The sequence below is a fragment of the Artemia franciscana genome, chromosome 5, assembly GCF_032884065.1.
Source record: "Artemia franciscana chromosome 5, ASM3288406v1, whole genome shotgun sequence".
Lineage (NCBI taxonomy): Eukaryota > Metazoa > Arthropoda > Branchiopoda > Anostraca > Artemiidae > Artemia > Artemia franciscana.
Window position 1 is genome coordinate 55,011,122 of NC_088867.1, and position 12,454 is coordinate 55,023,575.

General features: G+C 34.3%; 1 protein-coding gene across 1 annotated transcript; it reads right to left on the bottom strand.

Annotated features, from left to right (window-relative positions):
- Positions 1 to 9,835: 9,835 nt before the first annotated feature.
- On the bottom strand, positions 9,836 to 10,729 carry LOC136026802 (uncharacterized). Its single transcript, XM_065703500.1, has one exon. It carries the CDS (start codon positions 10,313 to 10,315, stop codon positions 9,836 to 9,838), a length of 480 nt encoding a protein of 159 aa, XP_065559572.1. The 5' UTR covers positions 10,316 to 10,729.
- Between the last annotated feature and the right edge of the window lie 1,725 nt (positions 10,730 to 12,454).

Genomic DNA, 12,454 nt, shown 5'->3' on the forward strand with positions numbered 1-12,454 from the left:
AAATCGTGGTCGGTATAACCGAAATGGACTATGCCGTCTTAATTCTAGTTTTTGGGCCCCTGCTGTTTTTTATCTTTCTGGTTTTGCTTTCCTCCTTCGCAAGAAGGATACAAAGAAAATACGCTCAGGATATTTTAAGTATTGCAAGTATTTGCTGCGTCTGCCTCGGTGGTATCGGAATCATACAGTCGTCTCTAAATATGACATCGTTGATGCGCCCTCGCGACTGCAACATTTATCTAAAGATATATGTTTTAAAACTCGGCAAATGGTCGGTGTTTTTGACCCTCTTTGGCCATTTTTTGATTGGAGGTAATTTATTTATGTTGTATGTCGTTATGCTGCTATGTTATTTATGTTGTTATGTTTTTTGTCTTGTTATTTCTTTTTTTGTGTGTTTACTCCACAGTTTAATGTACTTTGTGGGTAATAAATAAATTATTATTTTTATTATTATATTTCTTTAAAAAATTCGCCTTAATACCCGTAGCTTGGGCAGTAACAATAGTTGTAGCAGGATTAGTAGCAGTAAAGGCATAGCACCTTTGTTATCGTCAACAACCCCTTCAATAAACACTGAAAGTTTTAGATTAATACATACCACCAACCGTTCCTGAAGTATCTCTGATGTGTCCGCTTGACAACCTGTGTTCGCAGGTTGTAAGGCAAAATTTTTTGCCTTAATATTCTTAGTTTTAATAGCAGTAGTAGCAGTAATAACGCTATAATTAATTGTAGTAGCCTAAGTTTTAGTGACAGTAGTAGCAATAGAAGTAGTAATATTGGGAACAGTAGCATCAGTATGAGTAGAAGTAGTAGTATTAGGATGGGAATATTTCCTATTGTTTAAATCAACATCCCCTGCGACAAGTCATGTTAGTCTTAACTTCACACCAAACTGCTCCTAAGATATTACTGTTACTCCCTTTTTACAACCTGCATACGGAAGGTGTGTTCTAATTCAGTGTATCTCCCCCCCCCCAAAAAAAAAAAAAAACACATTTCTTGAAAGTTTCGCCTTCATACCCTTAGACATAGTTGTAATAGTAGTCATAGTAGTAGTATCGATAATACTTGTGACAGTATTGAATACTGGTAGTACTACTAGCAGCAGTAGTATTAACCTATTGAGATTTATTCAGTAGAACACCCCTCTCATCAGGTACTAGAAGTTTCAACTTAATACAATTAACCATTGCTATAACATTGCAGATATATCTTTTTTGTGACTTATATGTTCATGCACATCTTGAAATGTCTATCTCAATGCTCATATCCCCACAAGCAGCTGCAATAGAAGTTGTAATAGCAGTTGTACTAGCAGTAGTAAATGCAGCAGTAACAGTAGCATTAGCAGCAGTGGGCATGAATTGTCTTTTGGCGAGATGATTTCCTCCTTTAAGTATTCTTTGATAGTCCCAAATTAATGCCCAAATCAATTCTTGAGTTCTTCAATTCAATACCAAATCAATTTTTGATCATTCAATTAACTTCCTCAATGGTGGCAGACTTTTACCTTCCCCCCACCTCCCCCTGAAAATTATCCCTCTCCCTTGCGGAGAATACCCTCCTGGAAAAAACCTCCTTCCCGAAAAATAGTCCCACCCCCGAGGAAAATACCTCTTCGTAGAAAATACCCACCGGAGAATCTCCCCGTGGAAAATACCCCTCCCCTCGCGGAAAATACCTCCGTAAAATACCCCACCCCCTATTCTCCCGTGGAAAATACCTCCCCCCATGAAAAATAAGGCTTTGCTAATTTAGAATTTTATTTGAGTTTTATTTTTCTATTTTTCGTAGGGGAAAGAAATTTTGGTACTTGTGCAATATGCTCCATTAACTCAAGTTTACGAAGTGTAAAACCCAAGAATATATCGGTTTCTTTGTTAGTTTCTGTCAGCTTGGCGTGAGACTATACAAAGACAAGTGACAGAGTAAATAGGAAATATATCATTTGGGCTATATATTTGCAGACAATGTGGAGGGGGGGTAGAGTATTTCGAAAGTTTGAAGTCAGAAGACAATTTTTACTTCATAATATGTAGAATAATTGTACCTGACACATTTTGCATGCAGATCCACCATGCTCTACCCCCCTCCCTAATTTGCAAATATAGAGCCAAAATTTGGTTCTAGAGTAACGGAGAAACTACCAAAGAAACCGGTTTCTTTTCCAATTTTACAAATCGTAAACCTGAGTGAGTCACGTATAATACACAAGTATTGGAATTTTTCATGAAGAGAGAGTCCGATTTCCCGGTATTTAAAAACGATCAGAAATCAAAATTTAAAAAAATTAAGGAAAATCATCAAAACTTAAAACGAAAAAAAATTATTACACATATGAAAGGAGTTGTCCCTTCCACAAGATTTTGCTCTTTAGGCTAAATTTTGACTTTATATCCTATATCTTTGAGAACAATTCTTGAAACACAACTGCCGTTTGATTAGAATGATAAGCTTTATTTTAGCATTCTATGAAAAAAACCTTTTTTTGCGTAAAGAGCATGGTCTTGAGGAAGAGGCGACCCATTTCCATATACATAATAATTTCTGTTTGTTTAAGGTTTGATGTTGCTTCTTACTTTCAGTTGAAAAAAATTGTCGTTTTTATCTAATTCCTGATCGTTTCTTAAATAATACCGGAAAATCCGGCTCTCTCCCCATGAAAAATTAAAAATTGTTTTCTAGACTTCAGACTGTCCAAATACTTTAACCTCCCCCTTATGTGTAAATATTTACAATCATTGTGTGAAAATTATATATTTCCTATTTTTTCTGTCACTTGTATATGTCTTGTTTTACACTAAACTGAAAGATACTAACGAAGAAACCGGTTTGTTCTTGGGTTTTACACAACGCAAACTTGAGTGGCATATAGCACAAAAGTACCAAAATGTCTTCCCTCCACAGAAAAAAAAAATCAGTTAGAATTATCAGATGTAGAATGCATTATTTTTACGGGGAGTGTTGGCCGTGGGGGAGGGGGGTATTTTCCTTTGGGGGACTTTTCTGGGAGGCAATTTTGCGTAGGAGTATTTTCCACGGGGCATTTTTCTCGGGAGGTTGGAGGTATTTTCCGTGGTGGTGGTGGGGGGGGGTATTTTCCATGGAGATTAACGCCTAGAACCATCAACGAGCCCAGAGTCCACAGGACAAGGGCTGCTAGTTTGACAATTCGCTCATTGTTTACACATAGTATAGGACTATGCTGTCGAGAAAGGTTCTAGGTATTTACCCCCGGTGTTTATCCTTCCTCCGTAAAATACTATGTGTTAAACATACATAGTATAAACATATACTAAGTGTAAAAAATGAACGGATTGTCTAACTTACAGCCCTTGTCCCGAGGACTCTGGGGTAGTGGACATCCCCATAGACATAATTACTGGACCTTTCAAAAATTCCAAACAGAATAGCTGTCTTTCAATTTTGATCAGATATTTTTTTGGGGAAAGACAGACTTGGGTTGGCTGATTGCCCTCCATTCACTTTTGACTCTTAAAAGGGGCAGTAAAACGTATGATTTCCAATGAAATGAGCTCCTTCCGATGGAAAGTTTATACGATTACCCGTTCCATATGAGCCTTATATATCCCAGGCATAACTTACAACCCTTGCTCATGGGCTCTGGGGGATTGTATCCACCCTAAAGACGCTGTTACATGATTTTTTTGTTATTACTAACAAAATGTGTATCTCACAATTTCAATTGAATGCGTGTTAGGAACAGAGGATGTCAGGGAGGGGGGCTAGTTGCTTTCCATCAATTTGACTCTAAAAAGGGAGCTAGAACTATACATTTCAACTTAAATGAGCCTCTTCTAAAGTTCACATGACCACCCCTTCTATGAAAATGTTATATAACCCTAGGGCATAACTTACAACCCTTACTCCAGTCTCTGGAGGATTTCTTCCATCCCAAAGGTCTTATTATATGGTATTTGGACTCTTTTTGACCAAATGGCTATCTAAAAAATATTTGATGCATTTCTAGAAAATACGACGTAGGGGGGGGGGGGCTATCTATGGTCACATTCACTCTTAAAAAGAACCAGAACATCTGATTTCCAATCCAATGAGCCCCCTTCGAATTTTTTACTGCCGCAATTTCCATAAAAACCTTATTTGCTCTCGGGGCATAACTTACAACCTTTACGCCGAGGGCTGTGGGGGGATGTTAACCTCAAAGACATAATTTTCAACTACGCTGAATAAATTGCCCATCTCAAAATTTTTTTTAGATTTGTTTTAGGAATTGGTAGGCGTGGAGGGGGGCTTGTTGCCTTCCAATCACTTTTGACTATTAAGAGAGGTCTTTTCAATTTCCAATCGAATGAGCCTTAATTACAACAAATGGCCATCTCAAAATTTCTATCAGATACATTTTGGGAAAATAAGAGGTGGGGAGGGGGGGGGTGAAATCCATCCTTCGATCACTTTGAATCTTAAAAAGCCTTACTAGAACTTCTGATGTCCAATCCAATGACCCTCTCCAAATTTTATACGACCATTATATGTCTCATTATATGGGGCACATAAGGCCATTATATGGCCTTATTATACCATCATTTTACTGACCATTATGCCGACCATTGTACCATTATACCGACCATTATATGGGCTTATAAGGTTCTATTAAAACCTTATATGCCCCAGGGCATAATTTATAATCCTTGCGCTGAGGGCTTTTGGGGAGTGGGGGTGTCATCTTCAAAGACATAGTTTTTGGACCTTTTAACTATGCTAAACAAAATGACTATCTCAAAATTTGATTGGATGTGTTTGGGGGTATGGGCTTGGGAGGGGGGCTAGTTGCCCTCCAATCATTTTTGAAATTTAAAAGGGGTACTAGTCCCTTCAATTTCCAATCGAGTGAGCCTTTTTTGAAGTTTCTGCGACAACAAATTGGTCATCTAAAAATTTCTACCATATTCAATTCGGGAAAATGCAAGGTGTTCGGGAGGGGGTATCCACCGTCCAATTACACTGAATCTTAAACAGCGTAATAGGACTTCTGGTTAGGAATCCAATAATCTTCCTTCGAAGTTTATACATCCAACCTTTCAAAAGAAAACCTTATATAACCCCAAGGCACATCTTACAACACTTACCCTGAGAGCTGTGGGGGGAAATTTTTATCCTCAAAGACCCAATTTGTAGATCTTTTAACCACCCTGAATAAAATAGCTATCTCAAAATTATAATTGGATATTTTTGGTAAAATGGTGGGCGTTTGAGGGGGGGTTCGTTGTTCTCTAATTATTTTCAACGATTAAAAAGTGAACTTGTCCCGTCAATGTCTAATCGAAAGAGCCTTTTTCCAAGTTTCTATGAAAGCAAATGGCCATCTCAAAATTTCTACCAGATGTATTTTGGGAAAATACGAGGTGTGGGAGGGGGGGCTACCAACAGTCCAATCACTCGGAATCTTGTAAAGAGGACTAGAACTTTTGATTGATGCTCCAATGAGCTCCCTCTGAAGTTTATATAATCACCCTTTCTAGATAAACCTTATATGCCCCCAGGGCATAACTGACAACCCTTGCCCTGAGAGTTTTTTTTAGGGGGGGGGGGGCATCATCCCCACAGACATAATGACTGGACCTTCCAGCTACGTTGGATAAAATTGTTATCTAAAAGTTTTGATAATATGTTTTCTGGGAGGGGTTGGTTACCCTCCAATTACTTTTCACTATTAAAAAGCATTAGCCCTTTCAATATTCAATTGGATTAGCTTCTTTCGAAGTTTCTACGACCACTACTCTGATGCGAAGTGCCATGGTCTCAAATAAACCAAAAACGACCAACAAAAAAGAATAATAATTTATTGTGCCCACATCGCTGTTTACTCTGGCAGTGTTATTGGGCTGCCTAGGACCAAAAAATTGAAAGGCAAATAATTTTTCACAAATACGTTTTCCACAAGGATATCTGATAAAGAATTTTAAATAACTATTATTTTCTGCATAGTTAACAAGTCCCTAAACTCTGCCTTTGGGAATGACATGACCCCTATTAATTTCTGGGTATAAAACCGTAGGCTATAAGATTTGCCCCTCGTTAAACATCTTATTTTTTATTGTGAAATGCATGGGCATTTTTCTAATGAGGAGGATTCCCTGGGTAAATTTTACACCAAGGTTGGAGGGGGGCTCCTTGACATCCTCTGAAAAATGGTGAGATGCTAAATACTTAGAAACATTCAACTAAAATATTTCAAAAGAAGAAATATCAAATTTAAAGCAAACAGAAGCTATTCCGTATATAAGGGGCACTGCCTATGACCAAAAAGATTGGGAGTCAAATAGTCCCCTTTTCACACCTATATTTTTCCCCAAAATATATGATAAAATTTTTTAAATAGATATTATTTTCAGCTTAGTTGACAAGTTTTTATACTGTGCCTTTGGGAATGACATGACCCCTATCAATTCTTGTGTATAGACCACAGGCTATAAAATTTATCCATCGTTAAATATCGTTTTTTTAGTTTGAATTGCAAGGACATTTTTCGATTGGGGAGGAATCCCTAGTAAATTTTATACCGAGAAGGAGGGGATTCACTAACATCCTTTGAAAAACGGTGAGATACTAAATTATTACGAAAATTATTTACAAGAAATAGATTTACAATTAAATTACAAATAAAAAATTATTTACGAAAATATTTGCAAGAAATAGGCTTCGAAATCAATCAAAATTTATAGTCAGTATTATGGATTCAAAAGGTGTTGATTGCTTATCCGTCTTCTTATTTGATTTTGTGTTGATTCAGTGCTAACTGCACATTAAACTCGCGGAGATTTATATTTAATGTTTACAAACATTGGTTGAAGTTTAATTACCCTTGAATTATCCCATTGGTTATTTTTTAGTCATTCATTAATTTTATTTTAGAACGAAAATTACAATTTCAATAAATACTTCTCCCCAAAAATATTTTATTTTTACGTCACTGTTTACCATTTATTCATTAAAATTCAAAATGTCCTATTTTCCTTATTTGTAGTTTATTAGTCAGGCTGGGATCGTGAAAAAAATCTTAGAATGAAAATTGGTCCGTGAGCTAAAGAAAAAAAATAATCTCGGAACAACTGCTCGAAACACTATTAAAAAATGATGTGATATCGAATGATAACACATATCATTCGTAAAATTCAAAATTTCCATTTTCCTTATTTGTAGTTTAGTAGTCAGGCTGGGATCGTAAAAAATTTCTTAGAATGAAAATTGGTCCGTGAGCTAAAAAAAAAAAAAAAAAAATCTCGAAATCACTGCTCGAAACACTATTAAAAAATGACGTGATATCGAATGATCTCGAATATTCCTCGGGTTTTTCTGTTCACAGCGCTACCTATAGTAAACTTCAGTTACCGCCAAGTGTTTCCTAAAGAAAAGAGCAGCAGGCTTAGCACAACGCAGTGAACGAAGATGACTAGTATATATCACTTTATTTACAGAGGTTGCTAATGATATTTTTGGAATAAGCTGCTAATAGTTTTTTTTTAAACAGTCAAAACAATATTCCGTTTTTGGCTAGAAGTCTAGAAAATAGGGTGTTTAAGAAGAAAGTAGCCTAGTTATTGTTAGGCTATCATGTTTTTCCTGTGATTTCACTATAATTTGCCTTCAAATCTCATCCTATTGCACAGCCCAAGCTGTATATTTCCTAGGCTATGGGTTTTATGGCTCTTGGTATTGTTAGAATTGATTCAATTTTCAGAGAGAAGGGTTGAAATATAACTGATACATTGTAAAATACATAGAAAATGTAGAATCTCAGTAATGGGCCTCTTTAAAATTTGCTGCAAAATTCTATTTCTGAGCTAAATATGGCTAGACTTGCTTCAGCCTTGGGTTTTAGTCTACAGTTGGAAATGTTGAAAAAGAAGTAGGCTAATTAAAGAAAACAAATTTTTCTTCATAATATGTAGGCAAATTGTAGTTTCCTCTATGACTTATTCCCTTATTTGTGAATATATAGGCCAAATCAGATTTCCCATGCATTTCCCTTGGATATGGGTTTTATGGTTATGGACCCTTGTTTCAACTTAACATCCACAAATTGTTACAACAATAATGAAACCATGAAAGAGGAAAGTGTACTGGAAATATGTAATCTATACTGTTTATTTTTAAATGGGGGAAGAGGGGGAGTAAAGTATAGTAGAAGCACCCTCAAAGTAGCCTAAATGAACTAAAATTTTTCATTAATGTAAAGTAATATTTTTTAAACATGTTTCCTTTTCAATAGCCTCAGTTGTAGGCTGACATGCTACAATCATAGTGTTAGACACATCTCTGTTTAAAAATGAAACAAATTAATTGGGTGCATAATCAAGGCTATTGAGAATGAAACCATTTACATTTATGAAAACCACTGAAGAAATCCTGAAATACTTACTTATATCTTTTCTAAAAGTACTTTACAATAATGCCCAGTTTTAGATGCCCAGTGGCTGTGGGGCTTCTGGTATTTTGAAAACTGTAGAATTACAAAAAAATCATAAGAATTTCCATAAGAAGTTGTGGTCCTGAATCTCACACTTTGTGTAATTGAGTGGGCAAAACAACGGTTCAGGTCTAGGTGTCCCCTCCCCCACACAAATTCCCTCAAGGAAATTTCCCCTATTATATATATATATATATATATATATATATATATATATATATATATATATATATATATATATATATATATATATATATATATATATATGATTCCCTTTTCAATTCAGAAATCAATGGAATATATATATATATATATATATATATATATATATATATATATATATATATATAAATATATATATATATATATATATATATATATATATATATATATATATATATATATATATATATATAATATAAATATATATATATATATATATATATATATATATATATATATATATATATATATATATATATATATATATATATATATATATATATATATATATATATATATATATATATATATTATATATATATATATATATATATATATATATATATGTATTTATTTATATATATATATATATATATATATATAATATATATATATATATATATATATATATATATATATATATATATATATATATATATATATATATATATATATATATATATATATATATATATATATATATATATATATATATATATAAAAATATATATATATATATATATATATATATATATATATATATATATATATTATATATATATTATATATATATATATATATATATATATATATATATATATATATATATATATATAAATATATATATATATATATATATATATATATATATATATATATATATATATATATACTATAGTACTATAGTAGTGAAGCCCCACAGCAGTTTAAAAACTGGGCAACAAAATTGCCCAGTTTTAGATGATTGTAGATGGCAGTCTCTTGCTCTCCTTCATCTTCAGACAAGGTTTCTGGTTCTGGTTCCTTGTTTCTTTTGTGAGCAATCTTCTTTCCTTTTTAGACTACAGCTTTCTTTCTTTTCAGTCTGACTTGATCAGGGTGAACTCCATCTTCAAGCATCCTTGTCTTGGCTTCTTCTGTTTCTGAAGCTTCAAAACAGAAGTCTTTGGCATAGTAACTTTTTCCAGCAGGAACATCAAGACGTTTCTTTTTTGCTGTCCTCTTGGGTTTGTTGGTTCTGCGCATGTCAAGAACTGTCTTATTGAGGACAGCTACTAAACCTTCTGTTGATGATGTCAAAAGCACACGACTGAGAACCTTTGTTCTGTCCATAGGTATTACTCCACTTTTTGTAAAGCCAGAGATCAGGTCTTGTGCTCAATTTGCATCCATCAGTGAATCTGTCAGCTCCTTTAAAAGCCTAGGGAAATGCTCTTTAGGCAACAAAACTTCTTTTTGACCTTCAATATGTGTCTTGGATCTTTTCAGGATCTGCCTCCACTTCTCTATCATTAGCCAAAAGAAGGTCACATCAAGCAGCTGAGTAAGGTGAGTAGAGTTTGGGATCAACGCTACAAAGCTAATGTATTCTTGTTCACACTGTCTGATAATGTCCACATCAAAATGCAAGGACAAATTGTTGCTGATTACCACCTTTTTCCCAGGGAGCTTCTTCAACCAGGGCAAATGACTGAGTGTGAACCAGTCATGAAAGAAAACAGCCTCAAACCAGCCAGACTTGGATTTGTTGAATATACAACCTATAGGCCCTCCCTGGACCCACGTATTCCACAACTTCTCACTTTTGTACACCACATAAGGAGGTAGCACTTCCACTGCTGTGTTACCAGCAAACATTACAGAAATAGCAGATTTCTTTGAGTTCAATATTTTCTCAGGGTACTTACTTCCTCATTTTGTCACTACTTTTTTATTCCCTGGGTCATCTGTAAGGTTAGTTTCATTGTAGTTCTACACATTCTCAGGTGGTACTCCGTCAACTTCCTGCTTCAAATGATTGAAGTATTTGTTGTTCCTTGAAAGAAACAGCTGGAACCAGTCATCCCCAGGAAGATTGTTTGAGAATTTCACAACAGTTTGCCCATGACTGGTGAGATAAGACTGAACCAACTTCTTCATTGCAAATCTGTCCAATGGGAAACCAAACTTGGAGAGTTTAATTGCAGCATGTGCTATCAACCCCTTTTCCTCCTCACTCAGCACTGTGATACCCCCAGGGCTAAGAGGGTGAGAATTGGTGAGTTTGTTTTTCAAAGTCTTGTTGGTATTTGGAATGTCTCCTCTGCCTCTCTTTTTGTCATTCAACCACTTCTAATACCTGATAGAGCATCTTGCAATTTTTGGTCACTGTAGTCCCTGTATCTTTGGGCCCCTGGTTATCTTACATATCATCTTGGCATCTTGACATTTGTTTGAATCTGAAAAAAATAAAATAAAGTTAGTGTTGACTGATCATGAACAACAGTAGTTGAATTGCCTTCTTCTTTACTAAAATGTGTGGGTCAATTTCACCCCATATGTTTTTTTTTGGTACGGTTTCTGGGAAGTTTGATGTGGAACTGCTCCTTGGTGACATTGAGAGAATGTGACCTGGCACTGTAGTCACTGTTGATTTCTCTGTGTACCTGTAAAAAAAAGCAAATTTAAAGCTTTTATCCAGTGCTTGTCACAAGCCAAATTTTCAGAAAGTTTAAAATTTACAGGAAAGTCCTCTGTGCATATATTTATTTTTCAGAGGTGTACTTCATGATCTGCTACTCAGTGCTTAAACCCATTCTTTTCCATGATAGTATTTGTTCAATTTGTGAAAAAAGGAAAGGCATAATCCATTACCTGTGATAAATGGCAATCCTTATTAAAACTCTTAATCCAGGCTTGGGCCAAAGTCACACACATGGGCAAAGTGACCCCATTCTATGGCAATGGTGAAAGGGCAATTCTTTCACCATTACTTTGAGTAGGTCTTCATATTTTAGTTTTTTGTGTTTGTTTTGAAGTTTGTATTTTTATGTTATCTTTGGTTTTGTCAGTAGTTTTTATTTTCATATTGGGCACTGAGGGTGGTCAAGTGGAGGTTTTTCTGAAATATTTACATTGTTATCTATGTTTTTCACTGGCTTGTATTATTTTTTGTTCTCACTTCTTTACTGTTTTTTCCATTGTATCACTACTATATTCCACCCCTTCCCAATTTGTAAATATATGACCCAAATTAAACATTTTTAGGTCATTTTTCTTTTTTTATATTTTATCAATGCTTCTTTGCTGATAAATCTATTTTTAGGAAAGAGTGACAGAATGAGAAAAAAATACACAGGAAATATAAACTTGGGAATGAATTTGTCTATCTAAGGGAGGGGTAGAGGGTAAATTGAAGCCATTTTGGGAATGGTTTAAGTATGTCAGCTTTGAAAAAAGCTGTTCTCAGAATTTTATAGTTTTTCCTTTGAACAGACCTAATTATACGCTAATGCCCTTTAAAAGTAAGGAAACTATTTTAAAATACTTTCATCGATAAAAGTGTACTATCTTTTTTTTAATACTACTTTTCCCTTTGATGTTCAGATATATACCCTAAACATATATTCTCATTGAATTTTTTATCATAAAACTTTTCTTTCTGCTGCTTGGTTACTGTTAATTTAATAAGAAGAAAGATATAAGCTTGAGAAAAGTCATTTGTAACCTTCTATCTTGGGTATTGGCTTGGATAACTTTCTGCATTTTGGTAATTATACTAACAAAAGTAGCAGAAAACTAGAGCCTTTGTTTTTGTATATTTAACTCTATTTTTGATTGGCCAGGTCTAATCTCAGATAGATATCTTCATTTTAAAAATATTTTTTCAATTTATTGACAACAGGCTTCTAATCTCAAACATAAATAGTTGAGATTGGTTGATATGTAAGACTAGACTAGTTAGGAATAACCAACTACAATCTTGGAAAACTAAAATCATATACATACTGCATAGAT

Coding starts and splice junctions, on each gene's coding strand:
- LOC136026802 (XM_065703500.1), bottom strand. CDS start 10,315: ATGTTTGCTGGTAACACAGCAGTGGAAGTGCTACCTCCTTATGTGGTG.